The following is a 22,930-nucleotide window of genomic DNA, read 5'->3' on the forward strand; positions in this document are numbered from 1 at the left end:
TAAGTCCCATATCAGGCGATAAATTAAAGTTATAAGTATAGAAAATATTATATCGAAGTGTGAGCTGTACAAATTCAATCTCATAGAAACCGGAGTATCTCTAGTATAATGAAATGAGGAATAATAAACGTATTTAAGCAAAAAAGACCATTAAAACAATGCACATCGGGAGCAAACACGGCCCTCGTAAAAATAATAGTCGGAAAATAGCTCATCAGATTTAATGTTTTTGTTGATGTACCCGACTTTAAATAAATATTATCTTATCTTAAAATATCAGAGGTTTCATCGGGTGCCATGAATGAGTAAAAAACCACTGTCGACCGCTCACATCTGCTGAGTGCTCTTTGTCATGTAAAATAGAAAAAATTCAAACAATTCAAGATGAAAAAATGGCTTAAATTCGGAAAATGCCAATCAGCATTCGATCCAAATATAGTGGCTTATGGTTCTAGTCGTGGGGCAGTTTCAGACTTTATTCACCGAATTCTAAGACAAATTTTATTTGCTGACAAGATTATTGATTCGACCATAGAACTTGCAAATGATGAGGTCAGAAACTACATCGCTATTTGCAATCAGAAACTCGAGCATCTTTTTAATATCAGCTTCAAAGTACTTGTGAAGAAAATCAAAATGATTTTAACAAAATATTTTTGCAAATGTCCAATGACGAAGTACATGTATGATTGATAATTTTTTATCCTTTTTCAGTATCCCGATGATACTTATGGCTGAATCTGCTGATGCACTGCAAAATGTTTTAGACTCTTTACTTTTATACTATCAAGAATGGAAGTTGAAACTTAACACTGAAAAGAAATTATTGTGTTTAGAAATCAAGTTACGTAATGTAAAGATATATGAAAAAAAATTTGTTTGAAGGTAAAGAACTGGAAATTGTAAATGAATTGCCTAGGTATTCTGTCTATTTACAATGGGAAATTCAATATTACTCAGAAGCATATCGCCGCGATCAAGGTCGGAAAGTATTTTTGCAGTTAACTCAAGGGTGAATAATTATTACCTAAATATTGAATCAAAATGTGCAGATTTTGACACATGAAAAGATGTTGAAAAAAATACATGGTAACTTTTAAGAAAGTCTTAGGTGTGAAATTATGTACTTAAACAATATGGTATATTATGACTTAGTAGATTAGCTGTGTATCTTTTCGAAGAAACGTCAAAATACTCTTAGAGAATATGTTATAGTTAAAGATTCTCTGATGTGTATAGCTAAGAAATTCTTTACAGTATTTAGATATTCTCTAAGGGAAAATTTTATCAACATATTATAGACCATGTTTGTTTACAGTATTATTTATCAAAACCTATTAAATAAGCATACAAAATAATACATTACATGCTTTAGACTGTCTCGTCATAAATTACGAGTTGAAGAAGGTATATATATATATTAATGAAAATAACAGAAATATGTAACTTTGTTATGTGACTTGAGTGATGTATTCCATTTTATTATTAAAATGTCCTGTATATCATGATCTCAGCACACAATATATCAATCAGTATTATGTTATTGAACCCAGTGTCTTTATATTTTTTATATGTATGTCTATATATGTATATATACAATGTAGCAAGTGTATTGAAATTAGTGCATGTATGCATTACTGAACATTTTGTAAATATTGTGTCATATACTGTCTGATGTGCCATATGGCATCAGGAAAATAAAATATATAATAGTATTGCAGATGTTTCATTTTACCAGTTAATGCACAATGAAATAAAGTATGACTCATTTCAATTCATGCTTTTTTTGATAATCAATTTTGAGACAGGACAAAAAGCTCGATCAATTTTAGTAATGAAGGATATGGAGATAACGAACAGTATTCAATCTCATAATCCATAAAAGAATACAAATTAGGAGCAGAGCAAACACGGGCCTCCAAAACATCAGAGGTGGGATCAGGTGCCATGGAGGAGTTAGCATCCCCTGCTGACTAGTCACACCCGCCGTACTCCTTGTCATGATCGGGAAATAACGGAAAATCCGTCGTCAATTCAGTGTATAAATAATGGACTAACAATTAGCATGAAAAACGTCAGTAAGTACAAATATCATAAATTTACCAGAAAGTTTCTGTGATAATTTTGATTTTAATATCCAAATTTTGTAAAGGTTATACATGTACTAAAGTCAGTAAATTCACCAGAAAGTTTTTGTGATAATTTTAACTCCAAGTTTTAAAACTGATTACTATAATACTAAATGAAAGCATCTACTATAGTTAATCAAAGAATTAAAATTACAATGGTTAGCTATAGTTTACTTTAGTAAATTATTACTATGAAATTTTAGTATATCAGGGAGATCCATCAACTTACTTTAATTTGAGACAAAGCAACCCTACTGTCCGATCTATGTAGGTATAATTACGTAACTAAATAGGCTCAAATCCAGATCGGTAAATGCAAGGTAAGCAAACGATTACATAATGTGAAGGTTTAGCACGGGAGATTAAGAATGCAGAACTGTGAACGACAAAAAAAAAAAAAAAAACGATGAGCGAACGGCTAATAATAAGTAGAATAATAAGTTTAAAGGCCTGTAAACATTTTGATCAAACAAACCAAACATTTATACAGGTAAAGAATATAAAAATGATAAAAACACACAGCTTTTTTTTCTAAAGAGATATCCCTCCTTCGGGTTGATTAAAAACAATTAAATAATATACCTTTAAAAAATGAAACTCAATACTGTTTTCCACATTATTAGTTTTAGAACTCGATATTAAAGAAAAACCCTTACCTGCGGTACCTGTCGAACTATCTATCAGCAAGACTGGAAAAATTACGCACAAAGCTGCCTGGTACATTATTGCTGGGTTTCAGTTGTCTGTGGTATTTTTTGTCCAAAGGATTACAATATCCTTAATGACCACGCATAAAACTTGTTCATTGCATTATCACTAAGGAAAGATCCAGAGGTCAAGGATCAAAATATTCACGGCAGTGCATATTACAGCATTAACATGTAATATTTTCAGCTGAAAGCAGAATCGTACTTAATACTTTGCAGTACTTACTTGAATATCGGTCAATTTGTTCAGTCCATTCCGCAAAAAACGGAAGCGAGTGAATATGTCTAAATTTACTTTAACTAACGCGTTTCTTTTACGAAATCAAATTCGCTTACCCGTTAACTCGAAGTCATTGATAACATCAAACTTAAATAAAATTAGAGATTAAGTTATACTCGCCTGGCCTATTTTGAAACATGAAAAGGAAACTACGCATTGAAACCTTAATGCGTACAAAATATGTGATATTTTAAGAGATACGAGTGATGCATGTCATGTAATATAATGTAAACAGACTAGTTTTTAAACTCGATCTACAGTTAATCCAAGAAGAGAAAGATGTCGCACCAGCTCAGAATGGAGAAATGAGTGCCGCTAGCATTTGAAAATAAATAGATAAATATGCTGTCCTCAAACTGTTTATATATACATTGATAAATATAAAGCAAATTATACTCATCTAAGTATAGAATTAATGTGTTCATTATTCATACAATTATTTCAAAAGTCATTTTAATTCTAACTTGAATCTTAATTAATGACTATATATTTAAATTTTCCGAAATTGAAATATTTTTTTCTTAACAGTCTTCACAAATTAGAAAAAAAATCATTTTCTCATGAACTACCATGGGATTAGTAAGACTATATATTACCATTCTGATGTGATCGAATTAAAAAATAGTGCAAATTAACTTTTTTAAAAAAAGATAGTGGAATGACATAAATTTGTTGCAGTCATCAGGAAAACAATGTAAATATAAGATTGAAATAACTTGAATCTACACAACCTGAGAATGCTTCCATATAGATATGACCAATTATGGCTTTGTTGTGCTTGAAAAGGAATATTTTCTTAAGATTTCCCTACATACTCATTTGTAAAAGTTTGTTTTGTCCACTGTGGCGCCACCCTACCACCGGGCATCATGATTTGAACAAAACTGAATCTACACTACCCGAGGATATGGAATGCCATATACGACAGCCAACTGCTTACTGCCAACTGCTGACTGCTTACTGCCAACTGTCAGCTGCTTACTGCTAACTGCCACATATATTTGAATAAATCTTATTTTTATATTGATATTTATGTGAATTTTCAAAAAAAAAAAAAAAAAAAAAAAAAAAAAAAAAAAAACAGGCGCGGATCTAGAACATTTTTTCCAAGAGGGTCACTCATGCTAAAAAAAATCCAACCCAGAAATTTCTTGACAAGAAAAAAAAAGTAAAGTCCTTTCCTTAATGTGAAAATTTATTTCGGCCTGGGAGAGGGGGTTCTCATGCGTCACACCTTCATGTCTATGACATTTTTTATACCAACTTTACACGAAACCGCGTTTTAAGGGGGGGGGGGGGGTGGGTTCTAAGGTCTCTTTTAGTTGATTTATTTTATACATTGAATAACTTTTAGTTGGTTTAGTTTGTGCATTAAATAATTTTACAAATTTCAGAGGGGTGGTCCGGACCTCTCTCTCTAGATCTATGCATGTAAAACATATCTTATTTATAAAAACAAAGACATATAAATGTTTGATCGGCGTTTTCTACGTGGAGGGTCCAAGATCAGTTTTAGTTCGTTTAGTTTAACCCATGACTGTACAAATTTAAATGCCCCCCCCCACCCCTAAGATATTTGCATGTGAAACATTATAACACACAGAGATATACATCTTTAATTTGAGGAAGTTTTTAACTATAGAATATAATGGAAAATATAAATTTATTTTCAAAACATCTTTATCTGCGAAACGACAAATCTTTTTTTATTATTATTATTTTCTCTCTTGTGTTGTCTCCGCCCGGGTGGGGGTGGGGGTGTTACTTCTTTTAAGCTTAAAAGCAGAAAATAGTCATTTTATTACCTATTTCAAATAAGAAAATAAATATAATGTACTTTATCAATGGCATACACTGTATATTGAATATTACATAAATTAAAACATAATGGTCATTTAGTCAATTTAATTTTACCAGGGTGACCTCTTGGAAAATAATTGTCCTGGATCCGCGCTTTTTTTTTTTTGAAAATTCATATAAATATCAATATAAATATAATATTTATTCAAATGTGTGTGGCAGTTGGCAGTAAGCAGCTGACAGTTGGCAGTAAGCAGCTGCAGTCAGCAGTTGGCAGTAAGCAGTTGGCTGTCGTATATGGCATTCCATACGAGGATGCTTCCGCGTAAGTCTCATATTTCCTAGCACAATGGTTATTGAGAAGTTATTTAAAAGATGCCATAAATTTTTCATCTCCCCTTAGAAGAAGGCGTGACTTTTCATTTGAACAAACTTGAATCCCCTTTACCCAAGGATACTTTGGGGCAAATTTAGTTGAAATTAGTTAGTGGTTCTTGAGAAGATCATAAAATGTGAAATAGTTTATAGCGACGACGACGAAGGACAACGGACAAATTTTAATCAGAAAAGCTCACTTGAGCCTTCAGCTCAGGTTAGCTAAAGAGTCGTACATTTTGAGGTTCTGACTTTTGATAAATTAAGAGAATTTAAAGTTTCTGCAAGTTTTTCTTTAATCCTTATCATATTTGATTTTATATACTAGGTCTTAGCTACCACCAATCTGCCATTAAATCAACTGAATTTCCCTTCTCTCCAAGATCCTAAAATTTTTCAATTATGTTTTTCTTTACTCCTTTGTTTTAGCTCACCTCAGCTGAAAGCTCGAGTGAGCTTTCCTGATCACCCGTTGTCCGTCGTCCGTCTGTCTGTCTACTGTTCAAATTTTCAACTTCTTCTCAAGAACCAGCAAGCCAATTTTAATCAAACTTAGTACAAAGCATTCTTGGGTGATGGGGAGTTAAAATGTTTAAATGAAGGGCCAAGTCTACTTAATTACAATACTAGTAATCAAGAAAAGAAAAAATAAGGTGGGGTCATTAAAAAATTCTTCCTCTTAAAAACCACTGGGCCAGAAAAACTGAAACTTGTGTGGCAGCACCCTGGGGTAGTGGGGATTCAAATTTGTTAAAATCATGATCCTTGGGGTTAGGGCAGGGCCACAATAGGGAATCCAATTTCTGCAATGAAATATGTAGGAAAAATCTTTAAAAATCTTATTTCAAGAACAAATGGCCCAGAAAAGCTGAAACTCATGTGGAAGCATCGTGGGGTAGTGAAGATCATAAATTGTTCAAATCATGACCTCCGGGGGTAGGGCGGGGCCACAATAGGGAATCCAAGTTTAACATAGAAATATATAGGAAAAATCTTTAAAAATCTTCTTCCCAAGAACCAATGGCCCAGAAAAGCTGAAACGTATGTGGAAGCATTGTCGGGTAGTGTTGATTCTAAATTGTTAAAATCATGACCCGGTGGGATATGGCCACAATAAGGTATTACAGGAGGGGAATTCTGGTAAAGAGCGGCATCTTTAAATTTACTCAGGTGAGCGATGTGGCCCATGGGGCCCTTATCTTATTTATCGTTTTACAAGTAAAGGTTGTAGGAAAAAAAAGAAGTAGTAGTACTCTATATTTTGACTTTTAAAAAAGGTCAAAAGAAAATCTTTTGCTCTATAAACATGTATTAGGAGTTAAAAGTGAAAAATAAAGAAAAATACATGTAAATCATTGAAGCTCAAAAGAACTTGAAACTCAGATGTAGTTATTAACTAAACTTCACTTCCTTGGGTAACGTTATAGCATGATCACCTGTATTTGAGAATGTGTTCCAGCTGATTCGATATGCAAGAGAATGTTAACGTATTCACCATCTTTTTTTTCTTAATTCCTTACATTGATTTTCATCAACAATCAAATGGAAAATAGTTTTGGAGCATGAAGCGTTGTTTATATTTTCAGAAATGAATAGTAAGTCTAATCATCATATGAATAATTGTAAAAAGAAAATTAAATATTTTTTTTTGTCTCAAAATAGAATTAAAAATATGAAGTATATATGAAAATAATTTTACAACCATATCTGTCTGATCTACATGTGTATGTTAGAAAACATTATGAAGCGTTGCATGCTTGTTTGTAAAATAAAATGCATCCATCTACAAGGGTTGTCTTCATCCTTCTTCAAAATCTTTTGAGTGAAAAAAATGAAACATATGAAGGTAACAAACTGTATATTCAAGATCAAAAGTCCATAATACAAAATAGGAGCAGAGCAAACACGGACCTCCAAAACATCAGAAGTGTGATCAGGTGCCATGGAGGAGTGAGCATCCCCTGCCGATCGGTGACACCCACCGTGTGCTTCTTGACATGATCGGGAATATCGGAAACATAAAGTATATAAACCGTTCGTCAGCATTTGACTCAATGAAAAATTGTATTTGCTGACAAGGTCATTGTATCGTCCACAGAACTTACGAAATGATGACTTTAAAATTTCATCAACTTTTTTGTTAATGATTTACCTCGTTTTAGAAATTGTTTATACCTAGAGCATGCTCTTGTGTATCGAATCAATTGAGACATATAAACTCCGTATGCAGGTGATGAAGGTATATTGTTACATAAGTAAGGGAAGTTGACGATTGTAAAGTGAAAGTCATAACGTTTATCATAGAGCTTGGTTGTTAGATTACCATTTACGTCTTTTTCACGTAGAATATCCAAATATGAAACAGATGAGTCAGACTCTGTGGTATCTTTTACCTCAAGCTAACTGGGATATATCGTATTGACATAAGAATAGAAATTACCATTGCTAATTAACAATACGTTGTTGATATAAGTAAATGTCGAGTTGTAGGCGAGTGTTTTTTCTTCTTTTCATGTTTAAGATTTTGGACAAATTCTGCTTCATATGCATACAAAAATAGGTCTGCTAACAGCGGGGCGTTATGGGTACCCATGGGAACTCCAAAAGATTGTTGGAAGACCTGGTCTCCAAAATCCACACAGGGCTCGACATTAACTTTTTTTCCTACTTGTCCATTCGGACAAGTGACCAAGACATTTACTTGTCCGAATGTCAACTTCACTTGTCCGAAAATTTTCAATAAAGTTCAATAGTTTCAACTTGAAAATTAAAATTAAGTCCATTTTATTTACACATGTCATGCGCTTGATTGATTCTTGATGTTATTGATAAATACCGGTGCAACAGACACATAAAACGAAATTTAATTTAGGCTTTCTGTCCTTACAATAACGTAAATGTCCACAAGTGAACCTGTCAACATCAAACAATATTCACACTTCGGTTCGTATCTTCCATGACTTTTCATTTTAGTATGCAATTATTTTCGATCCCGATCGAATGTGAACACAATATTAATATAGCGATACATATCGGGATCGACGTTAGGATTTTATGTACAGCTTCCGTCTTGAGACTACCGATTTAGCTTTCAACAGTCGTTCTTTTTATGATTTAGAGACCCCTTTACATTAAATTGCACTTGTCCAATCGGACAAGTGCCCAGCAGTATTCACTTGTCCGAATTTATTTTTCATTGGTACCGGACAAGCGGACAAGCGTTAATGTCGAGCCCTGCCACATAGATACTGTCAATCAGAAACTCAAGCATATTTTTAGCATCAACTTCAGAGTACTTGTGTGTACAAATGTTTGATGTGTTTTTATTGAACAATGAAATGGAAATGAAGCAAAATTAACAGTAACAGATCCCTGGAAATATATTACACTGACACAGTCTCCTTCACTAAATAAACAAAATGAATTCATGCTTTAAACACAACAACTTTTTCACAGTTTCTGAAGTTTGGAAATGTATGTGAGCAAGGTAATTATGTGTTGAGATATTTTTCAACAATGGTAATTAAGAATGGAATGAAATCAATTGAAAATGAAGCAAATTTAGCAGTATCAGATACCTGGTTTTACATGGACACAATGACTCCAACTTTCATAGCACAAAATAAATTCATACTTTAGACACAGCAACTCTCTCACAATTAATTCCAATCCAGAATAAGAATTCCATTATCTCTCTTCTATCTGAAGAAACAAGATAATTAAATGGTTTTGTATAAAAAATTCTTCCACTCTTATTTGAATGTTTTTTGTCAGTTGTTTTTTCGAACCTTGACAATTTCGCATCTTTGGTATTACAAAACTTGACAGCATATTCATTCTCTTCCTCTAAACTAGAGTTTTCCACTAAATCAGAGCTGCTATCAACATCCATTTCCTTCAGCACCACATCTTCTCCATAGTCCTTTATGTATTTGTAATGCTCTGTAGAGATCTTCAGACAGGTGAAAATGACCTTCAAAGTATCATAAAATAAAAAGGTGACAATAATGAAAATTTTCTATCAATCTAAAAAATGTACACAAACAATGCTAACCAAATACGGTCAAACTTTGTTATATCAAACCTGATGGGGGAGAAAAAAACTGAGAGATATTCAACGATTTGAGATATTGAGGTTAAAATACTTTAGGATTATGAGGTTAGGACTTCCTCATCATTTCCACACATCCATGGTATTAGAGATATTAAAGTTCAAGATACCGAAGTTCAACTGTACAACACTTTTTTTGACATTTGGTTAGATCGTCAGAAAAACAAATGGTTTGATGTTGTCTTTCCACTGGACTTTTGTGAGAAGCATTGACTTTTACAGTAACAACTTACTTTGAAATTTCAACCTGTGTAATGTATGAAAGTACAGAATTGATAAAAGGTAAGAAAACATTAATAGTGGTATAGTTATATTATTAGGGACACTAACTCTATTTATGAACAGAAGATATAATTGTAGGTAAAATACCTTTTTCATAAGAGATGGTATCTCTTTTTATTTTCATTTTCTATAGGAATTAAGTAAAGAGGAGGAATTAGTACAGAAGAAAACTTGGTAGGAGTTGGTCAAGTTGTGAAGGGAGGGTGTTGAGGGTAGAAGTGTTGCTGCTCCCTTCCTAGACTTTGAAATGACCCTTTGTCATCGTTTTAGTAACTGTTAAATATTTATATCCCAAAAGAGCTTCCATATATTTTCCTGGTGTAAAAGAAAGCTGTTGATTGTAAAAGTCAGTGTTTCTTGCAAAAGTCCATATATCGATATCAATAAAATCTGATCAAAAACATCAAATGTCATGATATGTCTTAACTTCTGGCTTTGAGCAAATGCAATTTTATGTTAAATTATTGCAAATACCAGGATGTTGTTTCATTTCCATATGTGAACAAGATTTCTTAGAATAACATACTGAAGTTTTGATGCAGAGAATCCCAAAGACAGCCTGTAAATCTCGGAAACAGGAGTGCTGAAATTCCAGCAGCAGTTCTCCAGCATGCTGACCAAGAATGACATTGTCTACTGCCTGGTGAATATCAAACATTTCACAATCAGAAAGGGAGCATATCTTGGCCTGAAACAAAGGTTAAGAAATGATCATATTACTTTTTTGTGACTGTAAAAATATCTACCAGGTATAAACAATAAAGACATTTATCTTGATTGACTTTTTAAGTTGAATATCATATTAAGTCATATTAGCTATTAACATCAATTTCTGCTGCCTGAAAGCTAAACTTAAGTAACAGAAATGGCTGAAATCTGTTAATTCTATTTGACATACTTTAAACAATCTTGAATCTACACAACCTGAGGATGCTTCCATATAAATACCCCATATAAATATGATTAATAATGACTTAAGAGTTATAATAAAGAAGAATATTTAAGATTTTTCTTAGTACAAATTTTTAGGTTAGAGTTTGAACACATATTGTAGAACACTGTAAAATTTTTATTTAAAATTCTAGCCCTGTCCGAGGGAATCATGATCAGAAAGCTTTCACGTTTTAATTTTCTCTTTTCTGGCCCAGTGATGAAGAATATTTTTTAAATCACCCAAGCCCATTTTCATTAATTACTTAGATGTGACCTTTTATTTGAACAAATCTACATGCCCTTTACCCAGGGATATTCTGTGCAAAGTTTTGTGGAAACTGGTCCAGTGGTTCTGGAGATGAAGATAATATTGTAAAAAGTTTATGATGAGAATAGCTAACAAACTTTTAAGTAGAGGTGAGATAAAAAAAATTCATTAAAAACCCATTTAATTTCTGAATGAGTAGGAGTAGGACTTTCATCATGTTCATACCTTTTATGTTAAACTTACCTTTACAACATTTATAACAAAGAGTGAGGGAGCAGAGTATGTGGGGAGTGTCAGGTGTAGATCTGGTGTGCTGGTCAATGTAGAGTCTTTGATCATCATGACTGATTTCCGAAATCCTCCTCTCCTGAAAACATTAAAAACAGACAGATGTTTTGTTTGTATACATGTATATAAATAATAATGTCTCTCATCACACACCGATACTAAAATTAAGTATTTTTTAGTTGTTATAAATGTTCTCACATTTTCTTCTGTGTTAAGCATGTTCAAAATCCCCCTCATTTTGTAACAACTACTGTGAACTACAAGTAGCCGACTTATACATTTTTAACTTTTCAAGTTAAAAATTTACAAAGGAATATGACCAATGATGACATGTATTTAAAAGAAAAAAGTTTATCTCAAAATGAAAACATAAGAGAATGGTTTTACTTGTGATAGTCCTATGCATGTTCAAAGATACTGTGAGATGTGTAAAATTTTGTAGTGCCTTAAGCATATATCTTTAAAAAACACATTCGCTAGTCATACCTTGGTAACAACAAAAATATTTCAAGGAATTTTGAAAACAACTCTGAGTAGGCTTCTTTTGGAATCTCTGAAGGTGTGTAACTGTTACTTCTCCACATCTCTTCCTGCACATGCTCCTTTAGTGTCCTGTAGAAACTGATTAATCCAGCGTAACTCCTGATGTGTTCTCTGAAAAACAAGAAATTACATTGAATATCATAATAAAAATAAAGGCAATAATTAAATTGAATTGATGAAAAAAATCTAACTTATTCTTAAAATAGATTGAAGATGATTCTTTTCACCTAATCATATCTGTTGTATATGTTAACTCGCACTTCAACATGTTCAATTAAATATCAAAGAAACTCATGCAAAGTTCTGTTCTTGTGAAGAGGTCATTGTAATAGAGAGTATTTTTTTCTTTATTCTCAATAAACCAGATATGTAAACATGGCAAATGCAAGTGTAGTATGGAAAGGAGGAATGAGTAAACATACTGAAAATTCATAAATACATATATATTGAAAACATATGGCTGGACCGGGAATCGAACCCGGGACCCCTGTATTTCTAGTCAGGTGCTCTAACCACTGAGCTATCCAGGCCGATGTCCTCAGTCCAGCCTAATTTCCTACATTCCCCCTTCCTTAAATAGTCTTCGACCCCGAAGACACAACTCAAGTTCACCTTGTCAGGACTTAACATTAGTAATTATACAATGCCTGAACAAGGTAGGCCATGGCACCATCTGTAGTATTGAAAGGAGGAATGAGTAAACATACATTGAAAATTCATAAATACATACATATTGAAAACATATGGCTGGACCGGGAATCGAACCCGGGACCCCTGTATTTCTAGTCAAGTGCTCTAACCACTGAGCTATCCAGGCCGATGTCCTCAGTCCAGCCTAATTTCCTACATTCCCCCTTCCTTAAATAGTCTTCGACCCCGAAGACACAACTCAAGTTCACCTTGTCAGGACTTAACATTAGTAATTATACAATGCCTGAACAAGGTAGGCCACGGCACCATCTGTAGTACGGAAAGGAGGAATGAGTAAACATACATTGAAAATTCATAAATACATATATATTGAAAACATATGGCTGGACCGGGAATCGAACCCGGGACCCCTGTATTTCTAGTCAGGTGCTCTAACCACTGAGCTATCCAGGCCGATGTCCTCAGTCCAGCCTAATTTCCTACACTTAAATAGTCTTCGACCCCGAAGACACAACTCAAGTTCACCTTGTCAGGACTTAACATTAGTAATTATACATTGCCTGAACAAGGTAGGCCACGGCACCAAATCTGTAGTATGGAAAGGAGGAATGAGTAAACATACATTGAAAATTCATAAATACATATATATTGAAAACATATGGCTGGACCGGGAATCGAACCCGGGACCCCTGTATTTCTAGTCAGGTGCTCTAACCACTGAGCCATCCAGGCCGATGTCCTCAGTCCAGCCTAATTTCCTACACAAGAAAGAAAATGCAACTGCATTAATCATGTTATTCGAAAGATTAAACCAAAAGCAATCAAGCCACTGTGGCACATAATTGTCCTTTTTGTCAAATAAAAATCCTTCATCAAATTAAATTGTACAAGAAAGATCATTGAATATTATCCCTAAAGTTTATCATAGTTACATGTACAACCCACCCATCAGAAACCGTGGGCCTGCATGTCTCACTCAGAATCTTTATGGCATCACAGCATTTCCTCCACACAAAAGGCCAATCTGCAGCGACTGTCCAGTCCCAGCCTGTTGCCATCTCTACGCCATGTTTATTTATCATTCCATTGATCTGGTCCACTAAAGAATCTATCAATGTCTTTGATGCACCCTCCAATGGGTAAATAAATCCATACCTATTTCTTCCTTTGTATGCACTAAAAATTTCATAGAAATAAGAAATATCACATATGTTTTTATCGTAAAACAACCCAAGAGCCTCGGCATTTTCCATTGTCCAACTAGATACATATGTTTCGTGATTTTTTGGTTTATCAATTTTAGAACAAGTCGTGCAAGAGCTTTTAGAAGCGTGTCTCATTTTCTTGAGTTTATGTTCATATCTTGATGAACAAAAAACTCTTTTCTTTCCTACTGGAGAAGATGACATTTTACATGTTGACAGATAAAACACCTTTCGTTCGCTACTTGAACTTCCGGTGTGAAAAGTTTTAGTTAGAGCGTTCGTCAATTAGTACTGGAATCAAAATACTAAAAGTACTGATAAAAGTTTTTAGCATCTTTGTTTAGCATATTCGATATTTTTCCGAATCGCCAAATTCTTAATACCTTTGAGGCGGTTGCACCTTGAAAAAAATAATTTTAGTAAGTAAGTAAGTAAGTAAATTTTATTTAAAGTCGGCATTGTATACATACATAACAATAAACATGAGCTCTGTAGAGCTCTTAAACCGACTATCACAGTTAAAATATCACAGAAAGACGTTTACACATAAATTATCATGCAAAAACACATGTACATATATACACATACAAAAATTATGACAGATAAAATGAATTTTAAGAAATTAACAAATTTTAAGAATTTATAGTTTCTTTAGAATAAGTTAAAGAAAAACAATATGATTACATTAAGAGAAACAAAAATAAATATAACGTGAGTATTATAAATAAATAAATAAAAGTCATTAGATAGTACATGTAATAAAATTAAGCACTAAGTTTAATTCATCAATTAAGATAAAAATAACTAATTGTATTATTAATAATATTAAAAATAATATTAAAAATAAATAAAAAAAAAAACCGATAATTGAATAAATTTGAAAGTTTAGGAAATTTAAAATTCACACATACATAGCTAAACCAAATTGAGAACGAAGGAAAAAGTAAAAAAAAAAAAAAAAAAAAAAAAAAAATTTTAAAGTAATTTATGTTCCTCATCAATACACATCCTGCCTAGTGATTGGGTCAGTCCCTACCTACATAGGCAAGATATGCATATTGTGAGGTTAAAGGAAAAAAAAAAACAATGAAATAAAATGAGATAGGTGATATCATTAGAGAAAATGAAAGATTTCAAAAATAAAAGAAAATTCAACTGTTTCTAAACATTGTCTCATCAGCTATGCAGCCCTACGCTGTGGTTTCTGCAGGAACTGCATTTGCATTTTTCCCCCGTCCATGTCTCTATGAAAGTTTTAAATTGGCTGAGGGTGGAAAGTTCCCTAGCATGATTTGGTAGAGAATTCCACAGCGTAGCAGCTGCATAGCTGAATGACTGTTTTCCATACCTAGTGGTTCTTGGCCTAGGTAATTCCAGGGTCTTTTGATATCTAAAATTGTATGTTGAATTTCTCTGTTGAACTAAATCTTGCAGGAACAGTGGGCATTGATTGTTTATAATTTTGAAAACTTCAAGGGCCATGGCTCTCATACGCCTGATTTTCAGTGAGGGGAGGTTTGATTTTTCTAGGAGCTGGTCAAAACTGCTTGTGTAGTCATTATATATGAATCTGAGTGCTCGCTCTTGAATTTTTTCTATTTTTTGGCAATTTTGTTCACTGCTAAAATGCCATACCAGAGGACAATAACTAAAGTTGGACATTATAAAGGAGTGATAGATGGTAAGTTTACCCAGTTTACAGAGATGTTTCCCGACACGTTTTAACACATTTAATTGTCGAGCTGCTTTTTTGCAAATATTTGATATATGAGAATTGAAGTTTAAGTTAAAATCAAAAGTAACACCAAGCAGTTTCACTTCATCCTCACAGGCAAGGGTTGTACCTTTCAAGTTTAAAGTAATGTTTTTATCATGCGTCTTTTTCCCCAGTGCTATTACTTGAAATTTTTCTGGGTTTGCCTGCATTTTATTAGCTGAAAACCAATCGATGAGAGTGCCACTTTCCTTTTCAAGAGTAGTAATAACATTTTGTAAGATAGGATCAGATTTGGATAAGGTATTATCATCAGCATAATTGTACAAATCTGAATTTTTTACAAAGTAAAAAATATCGTTAATGAAAATATTAAAAATGACTGGCCCAAGAATTGATCCTTGGGGTACACCTTTAAAGATATCCAACAAGGTGCTTATATTTTGACTAATTTTGACACACTGTTTTCTGCAAGATAAATAGTTCTTTATCAGATCTACCGCAGGTGGAGAGAGACCATAAGATTTTAGTTTGAGCAGAACAAGATCATGAGGGAGGCAGTCAAATGCCTTGGATAAGTCCATTAAAATAGCAGCAACATATTTATTTTCATCAAGAGCTCTCTTCCAATCCTCAGTGATTCTTAATAAGGTCGATTGGCAACCATACCCTGATCTAAATGCCGCTAAATAAGGGTTAAAAATTTTCTCAAAATAGTTCGATATTTGAGTGTTAATTGCATTTTCAAAAACCTTGGAAAGAGCTGGGAGGACCTATCAAGAATTGCTTAACGTTACAGCTTATTCTTTTGTAATTTATGAACAATCAGGTATTCTCTTTATTTGAACAAATTATCTTTCAATTCTTTTTCCATCGATGTATGTGTTAAAATTTGTGATACATACTTACACGGTTGGACCCCTTTTTCTGTATTTTGCGAAACATTAACATATCAGAAAGTATCAATTTGAAACTAAGTCTTCGAATTAAGATGCTGATTTCAAGAAATTAATAATCATTTTCAGAAACTTATGTGTCATATTTAAAGCTCTCTACATCTGTTACGGCTGTAAATATAGACATGTTTTAAGGAAAGATGACGCAAACAAACTTTTGTCCTAAAAATTGAAAATAACAACCCAAGTCATATTTCAGTGAGAAAAATTTACAAGTTTTTAACCGCGTAGTTTTTAATTTTTAAACTTTCAATGGAAATTTGAAGTGAAAAAAATATTTGTATAGATTAATTAGGATGGCTGCAAGAAGGTGGAATTTTGAACAATCCCGGCATCCATTCTTTTGTTTGTATCATCTGTCCTTAAACTGCCAATTTTTCTATTATGAAATATTTTTTAAAGTTATTATATTGATCATCTCTAAGTTTTAAGAACATACGCAACATACCTTACCCACTGATAATTTTTCAAGGTATTTTTGATTAAAGGTTTTAGTGCCATCAGATGTTCATGGACAAAAAATCAGCACGCATTACCAGAGGTTTTGAAAAGATATTAATTAATGAAAATTCTGGTAAAATTCCAAGTAAAATGTACATAAAATACTCAACATATATTCTAGATGTTTTGTTCATCCAAACTTGTTGTAGAGGAACTCAGGAAGTGTACAACACAATGTATAGGCAATATTAAATGTACCACTAAAAGTATTGGAAGTCTTCAACTCCAGAGAAAAAGATAATAAAGTTCAAGCTACATTGTACGTGTCCTTAAATAAAGTTCTTCGACGAAATTTGTCTTTATTTACCCATTATTTACTTGATATATTTGTCATCCTGCATTTTTTTTCTATGGAAGCCTATAAGTATCATATTTTTTCTGTACCTTATTGCTATTAACTTTAATGATTTTATGGATTGTATGATAATGTCTAACTTTTTATTTATCAAAACGTAAAATTTTGTATGAAATTCAAAATGTTTTTTTTTTTAAATGTTATCTTATTTATAGTCTTTTACCCCACACAATGACACATGCATTGTTCCAACAATATTCTTATTATTGGATTAAAATTTCAGAAAATCGAGTGACCAAACTGTAGAATTGGATCAAACATAAACACCATACGACCTAGTTTCTAATAATGTTTTTTTTTTTTTTTTTTTTTTTTTTTTACCATTATTATTATTACCGACTGATACATGTAGCTGCTTTGAACAGGAGTGCGTGGTTATTTCTAGTATACCACTTATAAACTTATAAACGTGATTAAATGGACAATTTTTAGGAGATTTTAATATAAACTGTATTTTTTTTTAAGTTTAGCATACTTCTGTTTGCCATACTTGCAATATGCTATTTACCTTATAGGAAGTATAAGAAAAACAAAACTGTGGTTTAAAGAAGCTTACTTTATTTGAACATAAGCGACATTATACAAGTACAATTAATCTGGAAGAATACGATTATCATGATAACTCCTTCTTATAAGAAGTCACTACAGAGACAACACTACCGAAACACATTAATGAAACATGCGCTACACGCACTGTACATAGCTAATGCAACACAAAGAAGACTAACAGAAAATGTCTATATTTTGCTTCCTTTGTCATTTCACTATTTAAAAGTGGTTCACACGGACATTTTTTCCTGAATGTATAAAAAATCATTAGGAGCTCGAGATTCCATGCATCCGAAATTCAAACAGTTCCGTTCTATCAAATCTTCAATTTTATTATTTTCTTCTGCAGAGAAACTGAATGTGTAATACTCTAGATCTATAATACAAATGCATTTAAAGAGCTATATTCACAATGAAAGTGTATAGACTTTTTTCTATTCTTCAATAAACCTTTAATTTCTAAACAATTAAAACAACACAATTTCAATACTTGCTACATACATTTACGTCTGAGTGTGGACGCAAAGCGGCGAAACAGAATCAAACCCAGGCTTTCCGATCAAAAAGCGAAAGCTCTACCAGTTAATTAAGTACCATGATCGGTTCATAAACATTGGAAAACAGTTTAATTCAAATTGGAGTGTTGAAACAACTGTTACTTCGACTTATGTATCAGAAGTGTTTTAGACGAAATGTTCATAGTATATCCTTTAGCATCATATCAGCGGATAGACTTTCTACGAAACACCCACTTACGAAAACTTTTTGTGCAATGTCTGGGGAGCGATAAGTTTGAAGTATTGAAAGCTTTTTTCATGTAAAAGAAATATGTATATAATGAACAGTATACAAGCTAAAAATTATTCAGACAATATAATTCAGAAGCAGAGCAATAACGGAACTCTAAAACATCAGAGTTTGGATTTTAGGTGTCATAAAAGAGTGAGCATCCCCTGCAAACCGGTCACACCCGCCGTGTGCTCTTTGTCAAAATTGAGACATAGTGGAAAAACCCGTTGACAATAGGGTGTGTGTATAATAGTCTAAAAATTAGTATGAAATATGTCTGTCAGCATTTGACTTATTTGCAGACAGTGGCATTGTATCGACACTGGAACTTGGGAAATGACAATTTAAACGAGATTGTTCATAAAGCTGGGTTGTTAGAAAACAATTAATGTCTTTATTTCAAGTTTACTGGAATATATCGTGCCGGCATATGATTGAAAACAACTTTTGTTTATTGATAAGTCGTTCAATAAATCTAAATGTTGAGTTGAAGGTCATATGCAGCTTGTTTTCTTTCCTACTCGTTAAAGATTCAGGATAAATAATAATGAAAAATTTAGATGCTTAGAGACTACAAAAGGAAGGGAATTTGACGATAGGAAAGTCGAAGTCATCACGTTTATCAGAAAGTCTTGTTTCTCATTAACATCTTTTTGTAATTAGCATAGACTTAAACGTTTTAGGTCTATGGTAATTAGATAAAAAGGACAGAGCAGTGTAACTCATTTTCGAGCACACAGTTTTCTGATGTCTTTGAGGAGTTTAGAAGTCTGCCGAATCAATACAGGAGCATCAGCCAGGGCCATTCCAGCAAGAAATAAGGCTATAAAGACGACTCCCACGTAACCTGTCACGGAGGCTGACGGCCGCTCGTCTTCAGCGCTGATCTTCTTGTTTATTGTGGAGGAGAGATTCTTTGTGTTGACGCTGAGGAGGCGCTTGAGTTGAGCCAACCTTTCACTCAGTTCATAGTATTGTCTCAGCTGGTTTGTCTCATTTCTCCAGTACACGATTTTGTCCATGTAGTCACAGGAACAGGGGCACATAGCTACAATGTAAATAAAAACTGGCACTGAAGGAAAAAAATCATCATGATTTCAGTATTTGACTTGTAATTTTTAACTGTTTTGTAGTTGTATATCGTCGAAGAAAAAATGATATCAAGCTACAATGTAAACAAAATCTGTTACTGAACGAAATAAATCACTATGGTTTCAGTATTTGACATGTAATTTTTAAGTTTTGTAGTTGTATATCGGCGAAGAAAAATATATATATATATATTTTCTTTAAATATGGCCATTTTAACATTAAAAAATCTTACAGAAAATACAGTTTTTGCTAATTTTATGTCTTATACTGTCTTTACCTATATCTTGACCAAATGAACCTTCCAAAAACCAGTAACACTGGTTGGCAGAATTGACAACTACAGTGAGCCGAATCATTAAACATGGCAGGACTTAACAGATATATTGGTGAAATAAAGTTCTTGCATTATTGTTGTAAATCATTGTGTTATTATGATAACTAGTATCATCAAAGAAAATTCATTTATATACATGTAATTATTCACAGATTTTAAGCATTCCCAAATTGCGATAAGATACTTAATACACATTTTTCGTTATAACAGTACTTATTGTTCTTTTCTCCTCCCTTACCGGTTTGTGTTTGATCTTCCACTGACGTCACCGTGGAACTAGGGATAGCATTTGTAGTTACTGTTGTTGATGTTGTGGCTGATTCTGATGTTGAGGATTGCGATGTTGTTGGATCATCTATTTTAGATTAATCTCAAATTTTATACAGTATATATATATATATATATATATATATATATATATATATATATATATATATATATATATATATATATATATATATATATATATATATATATATATATATATATATATATTAGGGATGTCAACGAATAGTCGACTATTAGACTATCAATCGAATGGACCGACGATCGAATAAATGAAACGACATTCGAATATCTAATAAATGCAAAAAAGGAGGTGTTAAAGAATTCTCAACTCAAAATTGTAAAGCGTCTTTCTCAAATGACTATAGTATCCGTCCTCAGACGAATAAGAGCTTAAAAACAGTCACGGTATATAAATAAGTTTCCACATTGTACATATGGAAAGTACAGTAATTACATATCGCGATAATTATTTCTCAATTACTGACCTTTTTTTGTTATTATAGCTTTACTGGACTTTGAATATTATTAATTGGACTTGTACCAATTATAAATTTATTTATTACCTCTAAGAATGTTTAAATCATGCTATAGGATCACAGTATAGCCGTGAAGTTTTGAAACTTCAATAATTATTAAAACAATAATCTCCTCCTCTTTTCCAATTTATTTTAAAATAAGCTTTTAAAAACACTGTGCTGACAATTCTCTAAGCGTACTAGAAGGATAGAACCCTAACCCTAACCCTAACCCTGAATGTGATTTACGAAAATTCATACATTTTGGAGAATCACTTGCTGGTGTAAATCTATTTCATTTCTACATCTTATGCAAGCTAAAGGTTCATCAGAATATCGGTGTGTAACACACAGTAAAGGCATTTAATGTTACGTTTTGCATAAATTTACAAAAAAGGGTTTTTGATTTATAAAAACGCTATCGATGAGATTTTTCTTCTCAAAAAAATGTTCCGAATAGTCGACTATCGTTTGAATAATACAATCGAATGTTCGACTAAGGAAAATAAATATTTTGACATCCCTAATATATATATATATAAGTGTTCAACTTTTTCTTCCAAAGATCTGGAAGAAAAAGTTGAACACTTATAGACCATTTGGTATTAACAAAAGAGAACACTTCTGTCTTTGAATTGGATTTATGAACATTTGTGTGACATTGTGATACTTATTTTTACAGATATACTTTTATATATACTTTAAAATCATATTTTTAATATACCCCGTATTCTAGTATTTTATTCTGTATGATAAAAATTTTGATACACAAGTACAATTTTTGCTCTCACAATATCTTCAGATGTTTTTGGCGCAATTTTATTGCATGACGTTGCCTCTCAATTTCTATGTTCATTGTGACGTCATAATACTGTTGAGTTGTTATGCATTTAAATAAACACGACTGATGAAGGCCGGTAACACGGTTGAAATATTTCGAAAAGTGTTTTAAAGTTTTTATATATATATATATATATATATATATATATATATATATATATATATATATATATATATATATATGTATATGTATATATATATATATATATATATATATATATATATATATATATATATATATATATATATATATATATATATATATATATATATATATACATGTCACTAAAGATAAATAAATTACTTACTTACTTACTTATATACATCAATAGATTGTAAAATTTACTTACACACTAGAAGAATATGATAGCAAATTTAAAACTGCTAAGTTGTTAATATGAAACCAAAAAAAAAACACGAAAAAAAAATCATCATAAATATCAAAATATAAAAAAATATGTTATCAATTTACATCCTCTCCTTATAACAGTACTTATTGTTTTTTCTCCTCCCGTGCCGGTTGGTGTTTGATCTTCCACTGACGTCACCGTGGAACTAGGGATAACATTCGTTGTTACTGTTGTTGATGTTGTGGCTGATTCTGATGTTGAGGATTGCGATGTTGTTGGATCATCTATTTTAGATTAATCTCAAACTTAATACAGTTTGTGAATATAAATATATTAGTTTCACATTTCACTTTATATAAAGAAATGAATTGCTTACTTATTTACTCACAGCCAATAGATTATAAAATTTATATGTAAACTATAGAGGAATTTTATATCAAATTTAAAATTGCTAAATTGTTATTATGAAAAAAAAATCATGAAACAAAATCATCATAAATATGAAAATATTTAAACAAATAAGATACTTAATACACATTATTTCGTTATAACAGTACTTATTGTTCTTTTCTCTTGCCGTACCGGTTTGAGTTTGATCTTCCACTGACGTCACCGTGGAACTAGGGATAACATTCGTTGTTACTGTTGTTGATGTTGTGGCTGATTCTGATGTTGAGAATTGCGATGTTGTGGGATCATCTATTTTAGATTAATCTCAAATTTTATACAGCTTTTGATTATATATATATATATATATATATATATATATATATATATATATATATATATATATATATATATATATATATATATATATATATATATATATATATATATTAGGGATAACATTAGGGTGGAACTAGGGATAACATTCGTTGTTACTGTTGTTGATGTTGTGGCTGATTCTGATGTTGAGAATTGCGATGTTGTGGGATCATCTATTTTAGATTAATCTCAAATTTTATACAGCTTTTGATTATTATATATATATATATATATATATATATATATATATATATATATATATATATATATATATATATATATATATATATATATATATATATATATATAT

At 32.0% G+C, this 22,930-nt stretch overlaps 3 protein-coding genes and 3 non-coding genes across 6 annotated transcripts in view; all 6 read right to left on the bottom strand.

The window, feature by feature from the left end:
• LOC134268644 (xaa-Pro aminopeptidase 1-like) overlaps nt 1-3,161 on the bottom strand; it is a 34,478-nt gene extending 31,317 nt beyond the window's left edge. Inside the window, exons 1-2 of the mRNA XM_062750899.1 lie at nt 3,063-3,161; nt 2,786-2,945 (exon numbers count right to left, since the gene is read on the bottom strand). Coding sequence (XP_062606883.1) covers nt 2,786-2,852 — 67 coding nt within the window. The 5' untranslated portion in view covers nt 2,853-2,945; nt 3,063-3,161. The remainder of the gene's footprint in view (nt 1-2,785; nt 2,946-3,062) is intronic.
• A 5,437-nt stretch (nt 3,162-8,598) lies between these two features.
• On the bottom strand, nt 8,599-13,798 carry LOC134268648 (uncharacterized). The gene is made up of 5 exons (XM_062750903.1): nt 13,313-13,798; nt 11,660-11,827; nt 11,129-11,252; nt 10,211-10,372; nt 8,599-9,264 (listed from the first exon to the last, which is right to left on the bottom strand). The coding sequence occupies exons 1-5, from the start codon at nt 13,774-13,776 to the stop codon at nt 8,920-8,922; spliced, it is 1,263 nt and encodes a 420-aa protein (XP_062606887.1). The 5' UTR covers nt 13,777-13,798; the 3' UTR covers nt 8,599-8,919.
• Trnas-aga (transfer RNA serine (anticodon AGA)) lies at nt 12,174-12,247 on the bottom strand. Its single transcript has one exon. It is a non-coding gene; the product is annotated as a tRNA-Ser (tRNA).
• Nucleotides 12,748-12,821, bottom strand: Trnas-aga (transfer RNA serine (anticodon AGA)). Its single transcript has one exon. It is a non-coding gene; the product is annotated as a tRNA-Ser (tRNA).
• Trnas-aga (transfer RNA serine (anticodon AGA)) lies at nt 13,027-13,100 on the bottom strand. Its single transcript has one exon. It is a non-coding gene; the product is annotated as a tRNA-Ser (tRNA).
• Nucleotides 13,799-17,643: 3,845 nt separating the features above from the next.
• Nucleotides 17,644-20,186, bottom strand: LOC134268642 (uncharacterized). Its single transcript, XM_062750897.1, has 2 exons — nt 20,101-20,186; nt 17,644-19,484 (listed from the first exon to the last, which is right to left on the bottom strand). Exon 2 carries the CDS (start codon nt 19,480-19,482, stop codon nt 19,159-19,161), a length of 324 nt encoding a protein of 107 aa, XP_062606881.1. The 5' UTR covers nt 19,483-19,484; nt 20,101-20,186; the 3' UTR covers nt 17,644-19,158.
• Nucleotides 20,187-22,930: the final 2,744 nt, after the last annotated feature.

Source organism: Saccostrea cucullata, unplaced genomic scaffold (assembly GCF_032062105.1).
Source record: "Saccostrea cucullata isolate Sc308-1 unplaced genomic scaffold, CSIRO_AGI_Scuc_v1 ctg671, whole genome shotgun sequence".
NCBI lineage: Eukaryota > Metazoa > Mollusca > Bivalvia > Ostreida > Ostreidae > Saccostrea > Saccostrea cuccullata.

Excerpts from the sequence above, each read along its gene's own strand:
- LOC134268648 (XM_062750903.1), bottom strand. The coding sequence starts at position 13,776 with ATGTCATCTTCTCCAGTAGGAAAGAAAAGAGTTTTTTGTTCATCAAGA. Across the intron at positions 11,253-11,659 it reads ATATTTTTGTTGTTACCAAG|GAGAGGAGGATTTCGGAAAT; the intron begins GTATGACTAGCG and ends TAATGTTTTCAG. Across the intron at positions 9,265-10,210 it reads TTCTCTGCATCAAAACTTCA|GTCATTTTCACCTGTCTGAA; the intron begins GTATGTTATTCT and ends GATACTTTGAAG.
- LOC134268642 (XM_062750897.1), bottom strand. The coding sequence starts at position 19,482 with ATGTGCCCCTGTTCCTGTGACTACATGGACAAAATCGTGTACTGGAGA.